The sequence below is a fragment of the Phacochoerus africanus genome, chromosome 4 (genome assembly GCF_016906955.1).
Source record: "Phacochoerus africanus isolate WHEZ1 chromosome 4, ROS_Pafr_v1, whole genome shotgun sequence".
Classification (NCBI taxonomy): Eukaryota; Metazoa; Chordata; class Mammalia; order Artiodactyla; family Suidae; genus Phacochoerus; species Phacochoerus africanus.
This window is the reverse complement of record NC_062547.1, coordinates 28,021,345-28,038,854: the sequence shown is the minus strand read 5'-3', so window position 1 is coordinate 28,038,854 and position 17,510 is coordinate 28,021,345. Positions and strand designations below refer to the sequence as shown.

Genomic DNA, 17,510 nt, shown 5'->3' with positions numbered 1-17,510 from the left:
TTTTGTTTGTTTCGGTTTTTTTTTGAGCTGAGAGCGTATTTACAGACTTCAAAGCCCCACCCAGCAGGGCCTAAACGTTCCCTCAAACAAAACTGGCACGCCACCAACCGCCGCGTCCCAGGGCACCTTGAAGGATGCTGATAAGCTGAGGGGAGAGTCAAGTTCGGGTACTGGAGGGCAGGCCTAGTCCTTTAACCCTGCCGTTCTGGGGTCGCAGGGGCGGGGCCCACCCTCTTTTCCCACCTCTCCCCTCCAGGAGTCCCAGCTCTTCACCCCACCCCTATTTGACTACCAATCCCATCCCGCCTGGAGCTCGAGCGGCCAATCAGGAGGCGGCCCTGACGACGGGGCCGAACGAAGAGGCGGGGCTGAGTGGCTGAGTCCGAAGTCGTCTACTTCAGGCGCAGGGCCGGAGACCGGCGAGTGGAGGCTGCCTGCAACGTTCTCTAAGACTAGTCGGACACCATGGCGGACAACCGGGATCCAGCCAGTGACCAGATGAAGCACTGGAAGGAGCAGCGGGCCGCGCAGGTACACCCTGCGCTCTCCCGAGCGGGCCCTGCGCTCTCCGAGCGGGCCACGCAGAAAGCTCGGCGCTGGGGAGTAACGGCTCCTGCCTCCCCAGCGCTGCGGTTCCGGGGTAGCTGTGCCACGATCACGGGCGGGAGGTGGTGGTGCTGAACGGACTGTTACATTCGCCGGCAGCGGGGGAGAGGGTTCTGCGGCGGGAGGCTCCCAGCCTGCAGGACTTGCAATCGGCCGCAGGGCGCGGGTGGTTTGGCTCATAACTTTGCGCTTTTGCCAGCTGGGACAGAGGTCGCAGCTTGAGGCGGGAGTGAAGGCTCATGGGGAAAGAGGCAGAGAGCTGCAGCTGCAAGAAAGGAAGCGAGGGGGGAAGTGGGAACGGGCTCCACCTTTGCCCTTGCACAAACAGTAAGTACCAGCTTTCATAGTTTCGGGGTGCCGTGGGTCAGGGATTGTGTTTTATCACCTTCATGTCCTCAGCACCGTACACACAGCATTTAACGACTGCATTAAAAGATTTTTGCTTCAAGACTTCTTTCGCATTTAAAAAACAGCAAGCCTAGCATTTTAGAGCTAGAAGCAACCTTAGGAATTGATGAACGCTTTTATTCACGCATATGCTTTGAGTGCCAGCATGCGCTGGACACTGTGCTGGGATGAGGGGCTCATATTCCAATGGAATATGTTAGTTAGAAGCTCAAAGTCTAGTCAGGAGACAAGGCAGATAAACAGATGATTACCTTCCAACGCGCTGCGGGCTCTAATATAGGCCATCTATAAAGTTTAAAGGGAGTGACCACCTGGGCTGGCAGGCTTCTCAGAGCAGGTGACATCTGAATAAGAGCTTTAAAGGTGAGTAGGATTTCAGACCAGTGGTGGTGAGCCAGGCCTTCCTGACCTGTACCCAGGGGTGCAGAGTCCTAAAGGGTGTCTGCAGAGATCGGATGGGATGAGGGCAGGTGTGTTTTGAGTCTTTTGTGTGTGTGTGTGCATGTCTTTTTAGAGCTGCACCCATGGCACATGGAGGTTCCCAAGGCCAGAGGTCCAGTTGGAGTTGCAGCTGCCAGCCTACACCACAGCCACAACCATGCCAGATCTGAGCTGCATCTGTGACCCACATCACAGCTCACGGCAACGCCAGATCCTCAACCCACTGATTGAGGCCAGGGATCAAACCCGAGTTCCCATGGACACCAGTCAGGCTCATTAACCGCTGAGCCACGAAGGGAGCTCCTGTTTTGAGCCTTCTTTTGTCAAATTGGCCCAAAGAGTCTGAGGGACTCTTGCCCAGTTCCCATGGCAGCTGATTAAGGGCAGAGAGAGGGAGGACTAAAGGCATGATTTTCTTATCTTTCCAGTACTCTTTTGTAACACCAGGTTAGCTTTCATGAACTAGGTTATTAATACTGAGCGTGTGTGGATGCCTTAGAGTTCCCTGTGTGCGAGAAGGCTACCATTCTCTTCTAAGGGCCTGGAAAATCTCTTTTCTCATTTTGTCCTTTATTATATGTCACCTGGGTATTTAGTTTTTGAGTTCTTCATCAAAGCCATCTAGGGACGCTTAGAATCTTATTACTGAAGGGCAAGGAGTTAGTGGCAGAGTCAAGAGTAGAATTCAGCCTCTTGGGACCAGGACTCTCTCCATACCCACTGGTTGCTGCATCCTGGTTCACATGGGGGTTTTCATGAACTGAGGGAAATATGGACAATGTAGTGAGTTTTACATAAAACAGAATTTAGTCATTTTTAAAGGGCTCCCCTGAGACTAGCTTGCCTCTTCACTGTTGGGGAGAATCATTAACTGTTGTTAAATCATTCAGACCTTGCTGGTGACTCACCCTACAGGCTTGCCCTTGTGAGAAACAGCTGGCCCGCAAAGCACAGCTGTATTTTGGAGACTCAGTTGAAAGACTGCTGTCCCCTCTGCCCACTCGTCTCAGTGCAATGCTTACATTGTCCCGATAGGTGGTCACATTGATGTCTTCTTATTCCTCACTTTTAACTGCTCTGAGTAAAAACTGCTTATTTCTTTGAAGCGACCCCTCCCCTTAAAAGGAATTTTGCAGGAGTTCCCGTAGTGGTGCAGTGGAAATGAATCTGACTAGCATCCATGAGGATGCAGGTTCGATCCCTGGCCTCAATTAGTGAGTCGGGGATCCAGCATTCCCCTGACCTGTGGTGTAGGTTGTAGACATGGCTCAGATCCTGCATTGCTGTGGCTGTGGTGTAGGCCGGCAACTGTAGCTCCGATTTGACCCCTACCAAGCCTGGGAACTTCCATATGCCGCAGGTGTGGCCCTAAAAACAGGAGTTTTGCATATGTCACATAGCCTTTGTAATTTTCCAGTGCTTTGTGGTGAAAATTTTCAAACATTCAGAAAAGTGGGAAGAATCGTGTATTGTATGCCCATGTATCCACCACATTATTATTACTATTATTTTTTAATGGCCGCATTGGTGGCATATGGAAGTTCCCTTGCCAAGGATTAATTCTGAGTCACAGCTGTACCTACACTGCTGCTGTAGCAACACCAGAACCATTAACCCTGTGCCCCAGGTCAGGGATTGGACCTGAACTTCTGCAGTCAGGTTCTTAACTCACTGAGCCACAGGGGGAACTCCTCCACCAAATTTTTTTTTTTTTTTTTTTGGCCAGGCCCATGGCATGTGGAAGTTCCAGGGACTGAACCTGTACCTCAGCTGTGACAACACTGGCTCCTTAACCTGCTGAGCCACCAGCAAACTCCTGCTGTATATCTTTTACTACATGTTATTCCATCTGTCCATCCCTTCATGCATCCTTTAACCCATTTTTTAGAGGTACATTTCAGAATAAGTTGTAGATATCAGTAAACTTGACCCCTAAACACTAAGCATTGAAATTAACAGAACTCAGTGTTTATGTTTTTAAGGCAGAATTTATATACAGGGAAATATACGAAGAGTAAGTGTACCATTCCATGCTTTTTGATAAATGTATACATCTGTTCCTTTATCAAGATATAGAAGATGCTCATCACCCTGGAATATTCCCTCATCCCATTCTCCAGTCATTTTCTGCAAACCCCTGCAGTCTAGCCTGAGGCAACCACTGTTGCTCTTCTTTTTTAACCATTGATTTATGTACTTTCTGTGTGTAATGCTTCTTTCATTTGGCAAATACGTTTTAAGATTTAAAAAAATGGTTCAGGATTTGTTCATGTTGTTGCATGTAATCCATGGTACTTTTCTAATGTGGAGTAATATTCCACTGTGTGAATTGACCGCCACGTGTTTATCCACGCTGTTTCCAGCGTTTGGCTGTTACGAATAAAGGTTCTGAAAAGAGTCACATACAAGTCATTTTGTGCACCTATGCTTTTATTTCTCTTGGAAAATACCTGTGAGTCGGATTTTTGTGTCATAAGGTGAGTGAATGTTTTATGAGAAACCGCTAGGCCTTTTCCCAATGCAGTTGTACCACTTTACATGTCCATCGACAGTGTCTGAGAGTTCCAGTTGCTCCACATCTTGCCATCTTTTGGTATTGTCATACTTTTCATCTTAGCTCTTCTGGCAGGTAGAAAGTGGTATTTGCATTGCTCTGATGACCACTGATATTGAGCATCATTTCATGTGCTCATATTTGACCTTTGGTATATGCCTCTTTGATGTATCTGTTACAAATCTTTTATCCTTTAAAACATTAGATTATTTGTCTTGTTATTCTTGATTCACAGCCCATATTTTAAGTACAGTCATGTGGGTTAAGTGATGTAATAATAGATCTCAAAGCGTATAATGGTATAAATATACTAGAAATGTATTTCTCTCTTATATGATTAGCCAGAGTGGATTGAGGTTGACAGAGGGAGTAGTGAATACGCTTCGGCCAACACTTATTGAGGGATGTAGGCTGAAGGAGGCTTCCCCTTTGCAAACATGTATTTTTTGTTGTTGTTGTTTGTCTTTTTAGGGCCGCACCCGAGGCATATGAAAGTTCCCAGGCTAGGGGTCGAATTGGAGCTGTAACTGCCAGCCTACACCACATCCACAGCAATGCCGGATCCGAGCTGCATCTGCGACCTACACCACAGCTCACGGCAGCACCGGATCCTTAACCCACTGAGCAAGGCCAGGGATCGAACCCATGTCCTCATGGATACTAGTCGGGTTTGTTACTGCTGAGCTACGATGGCAGCTCCCAACATGTGTTTTTTAAATGTTGCCCTTGATAACTAGTCATAGAAGGTTAAGAGCATGGAGGAGAGTATATGGGAGATTTAGGAGCCAGGCTGGAAGTGGTATAGGTCACTTCTCACATTCCATTGTCTAGAACCCTGTCGCATGGCTACACCTCCTGTGAGGGTGGCTGAGAAACAGTCTATCTCTGTGTCCAGGTAGCCAGCCCTGTTATTATTATTATTATTGTTATTGTTATTTTAGGGCCGCACCCACAGCATATGGAGGTTCCCAGGCTAGGGGTCAGATAGGACCTGTAGCCTCCAGCCTACACCACAGCCACAGCCACAGCAACACAGGATCCGAGCCGAGTCTGTGACCTACACCACAGCTCCTGGCAATGCTAGATTCCCAACCCACTGAGTGAGGCCAGGGATTGAACCCCCATCCTCACGGATCCTAATCTGGTTCGTTAACCGCTGATCCAGGAAGGGAACTCCCAGCCCCTGTTGTATTATCCAGCCATTCATTCCATGTGGCAAAGGTCTCTCTAGCCATTTTCTTGTGATGTGGTGATGGGCAAACAGACATGATCTCTCTCAACCTTTTAACTTTCTGACATTAAAATATTCTTTCTGTTAGACAATTATGATGGTAAAGGATGATATTTAAAAAAAAAATCTCCCTTTGCTTGGCAAATGCTTTTCTGTAAGTGGACAGCTCTGCACTAGTATCCTCCCTTCCACCCGCCCCCACCCCATGTGTTTCTATTTTTTTTCTGGGCTTTGAGAGCTTGAGGTCCTGGAACTACTGTCAATGGGCACCCTGTTGTCTCCTCCCTGGAGAACCAGATGCCAGTGTCAAGCTGGGTACCTTCTTCTCTGGAACCAGTGTCAGCCAGTGTGAAATCAGTTTATTGGGCGTCTCTCCTTGTGGTCGTATTTTGTTGCTGACAAGTGAATTGGGAGCTTTGTAAACTTTAATAAGCAAGGGATGAATCAAATATGTTCCTAGGTATGACTTGGATCTACTTAAAAATCTTTATTTCTCTTTGCCTCAAAATACCTTGAGGGCAGGGAGGTGGAAGCGGTTCTCCAGGTATTTCCAGTCACTTTGAATAGAAGTGAATGGAATCTTTGTTTATTGCTTTCAATGCCATCAGCTCTTCCTTTGGGATTTTTAGGGTAATTAGTAGCCTCTGGTCCCTTAAAAAACCGGAGAATTTAAGCATGACAAGCCTTACCCTTTCTAAGAGTTTCCTTATTATTTGGGAGAGAGGTTGGGTCTTAGCCGGTGCACTCTTGTCAATGAGTCATAAGACAAAGCCTTTGAGGGTCTATGTACTTTTTAGAGTGACTTGGTAATAACTGCATTGCTGTAACACTGCCAGTATTGGGGCTGGGGAAGGGGTGGCTCAGTAACTCCTTGTGCCCATGTGCTTTCGTCTCTTGTGGGAATGACCTGGCAGTGGAATTGCTGGGATGTAGCATGGCAGAAAGAGACCGACATTAAGAGAGGTTGAATTGGGAGTTCCCATTGTGGTGCAGCGGAAACGAATCCATTAGGAACCATGAGGTTTCGGGTTCGATCCCTGGCCTCGCTCAGTGGGTTAAGGATCCGGCATTGCTCTGAGCCGTGGTACAGGTTTCAGATGCACCTTGGATCTGGCATTGCTGTGGCGCTGGCGTAGGCCAGCAGCTGTAGCTCTGATTAGACCCCTAGCCTGGGAACCTCCATATGCTGAGGGTGAGGCCCTAGAAAGCAAAATAAGTAAATAAATTGACACTTCTCATAGAATCAAAATTTCTAAGCTTTCACCTCTTATTAGCTAATATCTACACCACTCCGCCCCACCCCACCCCCAGGTAAGAAAGAGAGGTTGATTGCAAAATATCAAGTAAGCAAATATTTATTTTTGTTAATTTTCTCTTTTTTTGGGGGGGGGTGTTTTATTGCTTTAAAGGGCCGTACCTGCAACATATGGAAGTTTCCAGGCTAGGGGCTGAATCAGAACTATAGCTGCTGGCCTGCACCACAGCTCATGGCAATGCTGGATCCCCAGTCCACTGAGCGAGGGCAGGGATCGATCCAGCATCCTCATGGACACTAGTTGGATTCGTTTCCGCTTTGTCACAACTGGAACTCCCCTCACTTTTTCTTTATTTTCTTTCTGAGTACTTCGACTAATATCATTTCTACTACAGAGAGTAAAGGAATCTTACATTTGTGGATCAATTATCCTTCGTTTTCTGAGCCTTTTTCTCCTCTTATTCCCTCCTCTCTTGAAAAATTCAAGGACTAGGCCAAGTCTCAGTGCTATCAGACTTTATTTAGTAAAGTCAGTTTCAAGAGAGAGAAAATTTCTTTGCAATAAAAGAAATTTTTTGCAGTAGCCATTCTGTGTATCTTCAAGGTGTTATTCTTAGCGGGGTTATTCTAAATACTTGCTGATTATTGAAAACCCGTAGCAGTGTGTTTTGACCATGTCTTCCTGGAAACATGGACAGCTCACCAAGAAGAGCTGAAAAGATATTAGAAATGGCCATGCCATGTTTCCTCTTGTTCAAAATAATACAAAACAGCCTTGCTTGAAAAATAGATGTTTCCCATTCGGGTCAGGGAGGAGGTGTGTTCGGTGAGTCTGTGCTCAGCGGTCCAACCATGTGACCTTGAAGTTGGACATTTCTCCTCCTTGTAAAAGGCAACTTTTATTTTTTTCTGGAATTAAAACTACCCACTGGTTCTCCTCCCTGGATCCTCGGAATCATTTTTGAATTTCTTCGGGCATTTGCTCCCGCTGCCCCCACGCAGTTCAGCTGGACACCAAGGACAAGCAACTCTTTGCTTGCCTGTTAAGTGTTACCGTCCAGTGCATTGTTGTCAAGCTAAGGCCATGATGTTTGCAGGTCCGTAGCAGTCAGTGTGCTGCAGAGATGGCCTGTTGTCAACATTTTCGGGATACTTTGTTTAGTATCAGCAGGACCCATTTGGTTCTTGATAAAGAACGTGGTCTGATTTGTCTTTCTTGCCTGTATGGGGTTTCAGGGTCTCCACTATCTGATACCCGAATGGCAGTTCCCTAGGCAGATGGTACAGGATAACTTAGGCAATGAGTAAAGAAGAATGAAAACTCATTCTCGCCTCCTGAGCTTAGACTGACTGACTGAGCCTTGACTTATACCAGGGCGCTTGGTGGCTTAACCACGATGAAGTCAGCTTAGGAGATGAAGCACAACCCGGGGCTGAAATCTCCACTTAGAGCCCAGAAAGCATTCTTTTCAGTCTTGAAGGCCGTCAGAAAAGTTTCCCAGTGCTGTCAGTTCATTGATTTTGTGCTTGAGAATTGTTCGTGTGATGTGGTATTGAGGTGGGTCACTCTCTGAGGCTTACAGGGTTTTGGGATGAAAAAAGAAAAAGCGTTATTAGACTAAATCCAGAGTTTAGGAGTAAATGGGGTGGTCTTGGGGACCCCTGACACTGGGAATGTGGCCGGGGAGTTTGGGCCCAGAGGCCCTGCCGAGACTGCTCCCCTGAGTTGGGTTGATTTACCCCTGTGTTTAGGCAGCTCTGGGGATCGCCCGTGGAATGGGTGCTGCCCACGGCCACCGGCTTCCAAAGGGGAGGTGGTGGGGCTGTGTAGGCCTGGGTCCCTTTCCCAAACTGTCCCGTTAGGGAAGTATCTCCCCTTCCTTGGATCAGGGTGTGAGGCTGGTGGTATCCAAGCATCACCCCCCCCACACACACCCCCTGAAATTTGAGGGCCAGGACAGTCTTTTGTTTTCTGTACATGGATGTGCAATGTAGGTATTCGATGAAACGTTGTTGAATAAATGCTGAATGTTAGGCAGTGATTTGCTGGAAAATACTAGTTATCCTCTGTATCAATCTCTGAGAATATCAAGCTGTCATTATGACTCCTTTGGGATTGAAAGTTAGGGAGGGTTTGTATGGCCACTCTTTTTCAGTTTAAAAAAGGAAGATCAAGATGGTTAGTAAGTTCTTAGAAATTCTGTGAGCAGAGGGCACTAGTCAGTGAAAACTATGTTGATAAAATGTTTTACCAGAGGAAGCCAACCTGACTCCTCCCAGGAAAATGTCTTATCCGGGTCTTAGTTTAAGCCAAAAAAAAAAAAAAAAATTTCAAATATCAAAGCCAAAATGGAATTTTACTTTGAATCCCTCTTTCTAATCATGGTGCTCGTTTTTGGCCAGGCGAAAAAGTACTTCTTTGCCAGTTTCTGCAGCAAGTTTGTCTGAAGGTGGTTGATCAGAATTTGAAGTTATAAATTCAAATATTTTTCCCCTTTTATTTTTTGGAGGGGAGGTATAGGGAAACACAGAGACTGTTGTTGCCGCCTCCTCTCTTTTAGAGGTCATCTCTTCTGGTCATTTCGTAGTGGTCCATAGTTTAATTCATTCTCATGTTGAATTTGTTGTGTGCTCATTGGTAACCGAGCCCTGTAGCAGGTGTCAGGGCTGTGGATGCAGGAGTTACTGTCCTGAGCGGAAAAAACGTGAAGTAAGCAGGCAGTTATAAAATGTGTTTTATGGGGCATAAGACGATGCTCTTGGCCCAACCGGCCGGGTGGAGTTGGGGGGGTGCAGGAAGAGGGGTTCGGGAGAAGCACATGTGGATGTCATGAAGAATTAGCAGGCAGAAACACTGCTTTTCCAGAGAGAGCGCCTTTGGAATTGTCCAGCAACAGAACACAATTCTAATTCTAAAATGACCTTGCACTGAGTTAAAAAAAAAAAAAAAAACCCAAACCCTAAAACCCTATAATCAGCAAATTTCCTTGCCCTTCCACACTTGTTATATGTGGCAGGTAAACATGTGTGGCCCCACTGAAACCTGCATAAAGTGACAAATTCTTTGAGCATGTGGCATCACCCATAAAGTGGGAGTAATAGCAATTACCACACTGGGTGGTTGGGAGGCTGGAGAGAAGGTCATCAGGATAAGGCCTTGCATGTGGCAGGTGCTTGGGAAATGGTGATTGTGAAGGGAAATTAAAAACTACATGTAGTTCTGCCAACTGCTCTGATCTTTTCTTTGTCCTTTCTAATTAGCTGTGGAACAGCGTAGCCACACTCCATCATATCCCTAGAGACAGCCCAGAGCTTGCGTCATGGGATGTAGTTTCTTGTGTCATGCTTGGCGCAGGCTAGAGGGCGTGGGTGTATTGTGGGTTTACTGGCACAAGGTCCCCAGGAACCCTCTGTTCCCCCTCCTCCAAGACTGCAGACCTTTCCCATTGGGTGAGCAGGATGCTGGGATGCTCCTTGCCAGGCTCTGTGGGGCCAAGGAGGACAGGGACCAAGCCTGGTGAATATGAGTGTTGAAATGAGTCACCTGAGGGACGCTTGTTCTAAATCCATCCCCCGCCAGCATCCAGCCTGTGGGGGTGGGGAGGGGGTCCTCCTTGAGATTGCTGAACTTCTGATGTGACCAGGTGCCCTATGGCTGCTTTTTGTGTCCTTGACCTGCAGAAACAAGCTTTACCTTATTTCTCGCTCCAGCTCTTTCTCTCCCAGCCTCGGGCTGAAGTCCGCCATCCCCGCTTTCTTATCACCACTGCCAAGTGGTTGCTGCCTCTGCCATGGGTGGACTTTTCATTTTTTTCCTCTTCTTCCCTCCTTTCTTCTCCCCACCCCCAATCACCTGTGCCCTTCCCAGCTTGGGCAGGAAGTGGCTTTGTCTGACGGCACTCACCTTAGCAGGTATCATCTTCCAAATCTTGCCATTCCTGGACATTTTTGTCATTGCTTGCAGCCCTGGAAGACTGGTTCTCACTGCTTTCTACTTCAAGTTCAAAATTATTCTAAGTGCTTGAGAATGAAGACGATTTGACCTAAACAAAAATAAAAACAAATTGTATCTGTACTAGAGTTTATCGCAATACTCCCTGCATGGCACTGTTTTTTTTTTTTCAGAAATTATTTTTTAAAATTTGCTCTCCATGGTCCATTTCCCAACCCCACTCTCATTTCATTTAGTAAAGCTTCATCGTGTTCTCTCTCCATCTCGGAGTATTCTGGACCTTTTCCCATCTTCTAGTAAATAGTCTTAACTTTGCTTCACGTCAGTCTCTCTTATCCCATGTTGCCCTAAACACCCCCTGAAGCTGGGGATCATTTCCTCCCTCATCTTTGCCCAGTGGCCTCCCTTCTGCCTTGCTTACTGTGTTGAAGCTTTTCTTGTCACACCTTTTTCTCTTCTTTTTTTTTTTTTTGGCCTGAGGCATGAGGAGTTCCCAGGCCAGGGATTGAACCCATGCCACACCAACCATCCAAGCTGCTGCAGTGAAAACACCAAGTCCTTAACCTGCTGTGCTGCAAGAGAACTCCTTGCCACAAGAGCTTTAAAGGCAAACTGCATACCCATTAGCTTGTGCGGGGAGAGGTGTTAAAAGTGAGATCAATCTGGAGATCCTGTGCTTTCACAACAGATCCTTGGCGTCTCTGCAACACTGGGACTCAGGTTTGACCCCTCACCCAGCACAGTGGGTTAAGGATCTGGCATTGCTGCATCTGCAGGGTAGGTTGCAAACTACCCTGTGGCTTGGAACTGACCTCTGGCCCAGGAACTCCATATGCCGTGGGGTGGCCAAAAAAGAAAAAAATAAAAAAGTGAGGACAGTTGATCTGCTAGGCCAAGGAATTAGAAGAGCTGCTGAATGCTGCCTTTGTAACTTACACACCCAGGTTTCATTTCTCAAGGGGCTGGGTGTTATGGAGGAGGTTCCTGCACTGGGTGGGAAGGGGCCCAATGGTGACAACATTGCCACGGGATTCACTGTCATTAGGCAATATCGTCTCATTCTTCCATTCTTGCTTTGTTCATTCACCCACCCAGCTTGCTCTGCATCTGTCTCCTTTGGGTGTGGTTTTTATTCTTGACCTTATCAGGCCAACCTGGTGGTGAGGAGGGTCTTACGATGTGGTCTTCTTTGTTTCTCAGCGGCAGCTCCTTCCTGCCCTGGGGGTTCAGGCCTGTACATGACCTTCTGATCCGGTCCCTTTCCTTTCTCTGAGCTCAGCCGTTCTCTCTCCTACCCGCTCCTTTATGGAACATTTCCCCTCCCGCCCCCTTTTAGTTTTTCATTAGTGGCTTGTTTTTACGATGAAAAGAGCACGTAAAGCGTACACGGATGTACTCAGACTTTTTATGATTTTAATTGTGATCTTCCAAAAGCTTTAGGTCAGTGGTTCATCCTGCCCTTACTTAGGAATCACATGGGGAGCTCAATAAAATCCCAGTGATGCCCAGGCCTCACCTACACTAATTACACCAGTAGTATCTGGGGGGATGGCCAGGCGTCCAAGCTTTAAAAAACTCCCCGGTGACTGCAGTGACAGCCAAGGTTGAAAAAGCAAGATTTTTAGGTTTAAACTAAAGGCGACATTGTGTAATTTCACGCTTCCTTTTTCTCATTCATCGTCTAGTTTAGATTTTTTTAAAAAGTATACAGTGTCACACGTCTTAGCCCACGTGTGTCTTTAAAAGAGGGTGGTGTGCTTGGGGGGTAACTGCAGACTGGACGCTTAAACTTCCGTGCTGCTGGGTGGGTGAGGGATAGGGCGAGAGAGTCTGGATGGTTGCCTGCACAGCTGTCCTGGTTTCTAGAAAAATAAAACCAAAAATGCTTTGTTTCTGGTACCAGGTCACTTTCTCATGGCCAGTAAAGCAGTTATATATATATATATATATATATATATATATATATATATATATATATATACCAAGTGTGCGGCCTCATTTTGTGTACTTTTGGTCCATGTGTTAAAACTCTGGGAGATAGTTATTTTTTGTCCATTTTGCCGATGAAAAATTACTCAGAAACAATCAGAGCGTTGCTAGTAGCCACACACCTGATAATTGGCAGAGCTGGGCGTTGGGCCCAGGCTCTCTGATGCCAGCAGGCATGGCTTCTCCATGGTGCCATGTTGGCCTCTCTCCACTTCAATGTGAACAGAACTCTGGTGTGTGTGAGAAAGTCTTATTTATTAATTTTGCAAATTTCCAAATCTCTTTTATCTGGTGCCTCACAACATTTTTCTGGTTTCAGTGCCCTCCTGCCCCTCACGCCACCACCAGATCTCCTTCTAGAGAAGAAGAAGCAAGCATGCAGGGTATTTTCATATTCAGGCCAGATGTGCCCGGAGAGGAGGAGTTATATCCTCTCTTCCAGGCTTGGGGAAACCCTGAGTGTGATGCTGTTTCCGGGTCCCGGAATTTGGTACCGCTGACGTGCACCAGAGGTCCTTTTAGTGCTGTTCGCCCAGGATGGAGGTGGCTTAGTTCTGCCACCCACACATCTCCCCTGATTTCCTGGTGGCCAGGGGAGGACGTAGGAGAGGCAGGTGGCTGTGGTCAAAAGCAGAGTGTGGCCGTGGAACAAGATGAAGCTGGGAGCTGCCCAGGATCATGTGGGGCTTAAAGACGTTGCTCCCACCCTAGAGAACGGACATCTGAGAGGCTTCCGACGTAACAGAAATGGAAGAATTGGGTGGATTAAAACTGATCTTTCTTGCCATGAAAGAGTCTATCTCATTTCAGAGACACTGACGTCTTTCAAAAATACATACTATAATCTATCTTTCCCTTAACTGTTTGTTTTACTTTATTTTTTTGTCTTTTTAGAGCCGCACCCACAGCATATGGAGGTTCCCAGGCTAGGGGTGGAATTAGAGCAAAAGCTGTTGGCCTACACCACAGCCACAGCAACACCAGATCCGAGCCTTGTCTGTGACCTACACCACAGTTTATGGCAATGCTGGATCCTTAACCCACTGAGCAAGGCTAGGGATGAAACCTGAGTCCTCATGGATACTAGTCAGATGCATTTCCCCTGAGCCATGACGGGAACTCTAGTAGTAACTGTTTTTTGTCAGTGGCAACAAAAGGCATTGACTTTTTTTTTTCCCTACTCTGTCTCCCCGCCCCTTGGCAGCCATAAGTCTGTTCTCTAAGTCCATGCATTTCTTTTCTGTGGAAAGGTTCGTTTGTGCCGTAAATTAGATACCAGATATGTGACATCATATTGTATTTGTCTTTTTCTTTCTGACTTACTTTGCTTAGTATTGAGAGTCTCTAGTTCCATCCATGTTGCTGCAAATGGCATTCTTTTGTTCCTTTTTATGGCTGAGTAGTATTCCATTGTGTATAAATACCACATCTTCCTAATCCAATCATCCGTGATGGACATTTAGGCTGTTTCCATGTCTTGGCTCTTGTGAATAGTGCTGCCATGAACATACAGGTGCATGTGTCTCTTTCAAGGAAAGTTTTGTCCAGATATATGCCCAAGAGTGGGATTGCTGGGTCATAAGGTAGTTCTATATACAGTTTTCTGAAGTACCTCAATACTGTTTTCCATAGTGGATATCATCGACTTTTTCTTTCTTTTTTTTTTTTTTTTGGAATTGAAAAGAGAGGTTGCAAATAGCTGGTATACAGTGCTTGAGAGAGATGAAGGCCCTGTTCACGATGACCTGCCTCGACATCAGCAGCCAGGACGCATCTGTAAGGTCCGAGTAAAGCACTAACAGGGGAGCTTCATAGGAGACCGTTGTCTCCCTGTTAGTCTGGACATTCTGTGTTAAGCACATATGATCCCTTTCAGGGGATCCCTTTCTGGGGTTTCCTGTGTGGACCTAGTGGCTGGACCTAGAGCAGGGGTGGAGACAGTTGGGGTGGCTTGTTCAGCCATCTTCCTGCCATCTGCTTCACAGGGCAGAATTCTTAGCATTTCTTAGGATTGTTGAGCCCTGATTATCAGTGTCAGGCAATAGCACGTCTTGTTGTATCTCAGCACTTTGGCCACTGGAAATTGAAAAAGAATTTGGACAGAAGGTGTAAGAAATGAAAACGAGGTACCCTGTGACCTTGGAAATGAAGAGTGTGGTTGTCCTGACTCTCTTGCATTCTTTTCCTCTCCTGTTCACTTAGAAACCTGATATCCTGACCACTGGCTCTGGGAATCCGATAGGAGACAAACTCAATATTCTGACAGCAGGGCCCCGAGGGCCCCTTCTCGTTCAGGATGTGGTTTTCACTGATGAAATGGCTCACTTTGACCGGGAGAGAATTCCTGAGAGAGTTGTGCATGCCAAAGGAGCAGGTGAGAGCTCTGTTTGTTTGCCATAAAAGAACTGTTACCTAACACTTGGGCTAAAAATGAACTCTCAGAGGATCAGAGCTCCTTTAATAGATGTACCGAATCTCTGTTCCTGATAGAAAGGAAAAAATACCCATCAATAGAGGAGTCAGTACATAAGGGGTGGTTATTTCTCTGGATTGCCCATTATATACAAAATATCTTACTGAAAATAAAATAATCTTCCTTTTATTCTGTGAGGCAGTTTAGTGAAGAAGGAAAAATACGTAAATACGCAGGCATACTGTAATTGTCATTAAATTTAGATGGTGTACTTAACTGGATACATACTGTAATGAACTGGGCAAAATCGAGGATGGTGGTGTTAGCATGGTGGGTTTGTGGTGATTTTTCCTTTCTGTCCAAAACTTGTAAAAATGTTATCTTGTTTTTATTACTTTGATATGCAGTTCAGTTTGTTACTTAACACTGAGGCATCCGAATCTTTCCCTGTATTCGGCCCCCCTCCCCCATTCTTTCTCTCCTAGGTCCTACCTGTACTTAAGGGCCTCTCAGGCCCTGTGTCCTTGGGGTGACCTTGACTAGCTCCTTCCGGCCCCTCTCCTCTCCTCCTCCTCTTGGCCCCAGCTGTCTAGCACTCAGCTAAGCATTGCATTCTCCTAGAGCCTTGCTTTTAGCTCTCGTATCTTGGTGTTTGGATATCTCCCCTTCTCCCAGCATATCTGAAGCTCCCAGGAGGCCAGTGCTAAATCACCTGTTTTCTTGTCACCCAGATCCCAGATGACTATTGAGGGCCTGATGGCCTGAGTGACAAGTGACAGTCTTTTTTTTTTTTTTTTTTTTGCTTTTTTGCTTTTTAGGGCCATACCCTTGGCATATGGAAGTTCCCAGGCAAGGGGTCCAATAAGAGCTACAGCTGCTGGCCTACACCACAGCCACAGCAATACCAGATCCGAGCCACAGCTGCAGTCTACACCACAACTCATGGCAACACCGGATCCCTAACCCGCTGAGCAAGGCCAGAGATCAAAGCTGCATCCATCCTCATAGGTCCTAGTCGGGTTTGCTAACTGCTGAGCCACGACAGGAACTCCCCTGAGGGACAGTCTTGTGGTGAGGATTTCTGTGGCTTTCTCACCAGGGGCTTTTGGCTACTTTGAGGTCACACACGACATTACCAGATTCTCGAAGGCGAAGGTGTTTGAGCACGTTGGAAAGAGGACACCCATTGCAGTTCGTTTCTCCACCGTTGGTAAGTCAGTCTCTTACATCACTGCTGTTACTAAAGCTAGATCGTATCTGGAGCATTATAACTCAATTTCAAGAAAAATGTTAGGCAGTAGGAAGCAAGCACCTCTCCAAACTATAGCAAGGATTTATAGTAGAAAAAAGTATTTCAAGACATGTAGGAAGTTGCTTATAATTCTGTTTTTTGAGGTCTTAGGAAATCACACTTAGGCAGAGGCCGTCTCTGCAATTCTGTGACATTTGGAAAGAATTTTTCCTACAAGTGATTGCTTCCAACAGTAGCATGGAGTGGGGTTCTTACTCAACAGCCACAATAACAGCCACTGTTTACTGAGAATTAACTCTGTGCCATCCACGGTTGGTGCTTTACTGTTCTTACTTTTAATCTGTAGATCTGCATTGCAAGGTGGGGTTATTTCTGTTTCAGAGTGAGTGATTTTTCTTACGTTACAGAGCTAGTAAAAGTTAGATTCTATCTGTTATATCATAACACACCACAATCCCTGATTAATTCTGTTTCTGCATGAGTCTGTGTTTGTGCATTTAAAAAATACTGTGGAAAAAATTAAAAAATAAAAATACTGTGGAATGCAAAAATAAAGGAAATTAAGACTAAGAACTTAGGTTCTGATTCATTTTCTTAATATTAACCTCATTTTTTTTTTTTTCCCTCTCTTGTCTTTTTAGGGCTTCACCCAGGTCATATGGAGGTTCCCAGGCTAGGGGTCTAATCGCAGCTGCAGCTGCTGGCCGATGCCACAGCCACAGCAATGCCAGATCCGAGCCATGTCTGTGACCTATACCACAGCTCACGGCAATGCTGGATCCTTAACCCACTGAGCGAGGCCAGGGATCGAACCTGCAACCTCATGGTTCCTAGTCGAATTCGTTTCTGCTGCGCCATGATGGGAACTCCAACCTCATAATTTTGACAGCTCACTTATTCTCTTTGTTCATGACCTTAATCTTCATAATTATTCTCTTATTTTAATTTAAATTTTAATTACCTGTTGAACAAATCTATCTTATTATGTTAAATGGTTAAATAACAGTTTCAGCTGTTATTATATAGACTCTCTTATTACCTCAATTAGTTCTTTTGTTTATTTTCAGTCTGAGTTAGCTGTGGGTAGTAGAAATAATAACCCAGGCACTTAAATAACCTAATTTACTTCTAGAAAATGCATTGGAAAGGATAGATCCCAATGTTTCTTTATAATTGTAGGCTTCTTGGGTGCAAAGTACTCTGGCATAGGTTTCATTTTTCCTGTTTGAATTTTCTAGCTGGAGAATCGGGCTCAGCTGACACAGTTCGTGACCCTCGTGGGTTTGCAGTGAAATTTTACACAGAGGATGGTAATTGGGATCTCGTTGGAAATAATACCCCTATTTTCTTCATCAGAGATGCCCTATTGGTAGGTGACAAAGTATTTTGCACTCTGCAGATATTTGCTG

At 45.9% G+C, this 17,510-nt stretch overlaps 1 protein-coding gene across 1 annotated transcript in view; it reads left to right on the top strand.

The window, feature by feature from the left end:
- The first annotated feature begins 359 nt into the window (after positions 1-359).
- The window catches only part of CAT (catalase), a 39,821-nt gene continuing 22,670 nt past the window's right edge, over positions 360-17,510 (top strand). Inside the window, exons 1-4 of the mRNA XM_047776023.1 lie at positions 360-531; positions 14,639-14,810; positions 15,949-16,059; positions 17,340-17,470. Of these exons, the coding sequence (XP_047631979.1) occupies positions 466-531; positions 14,639-14,810; positions 15,949-16,059; positions 17,340-17,470 (480 nt within the window). The 5' untranslated portion in view covers positions 360-465. The remainder of the gene's footprint in view (positions 532-14,638; positions 14,811-15,948; positions 16,060-17,339; positions 17,471-17,510) is intronic.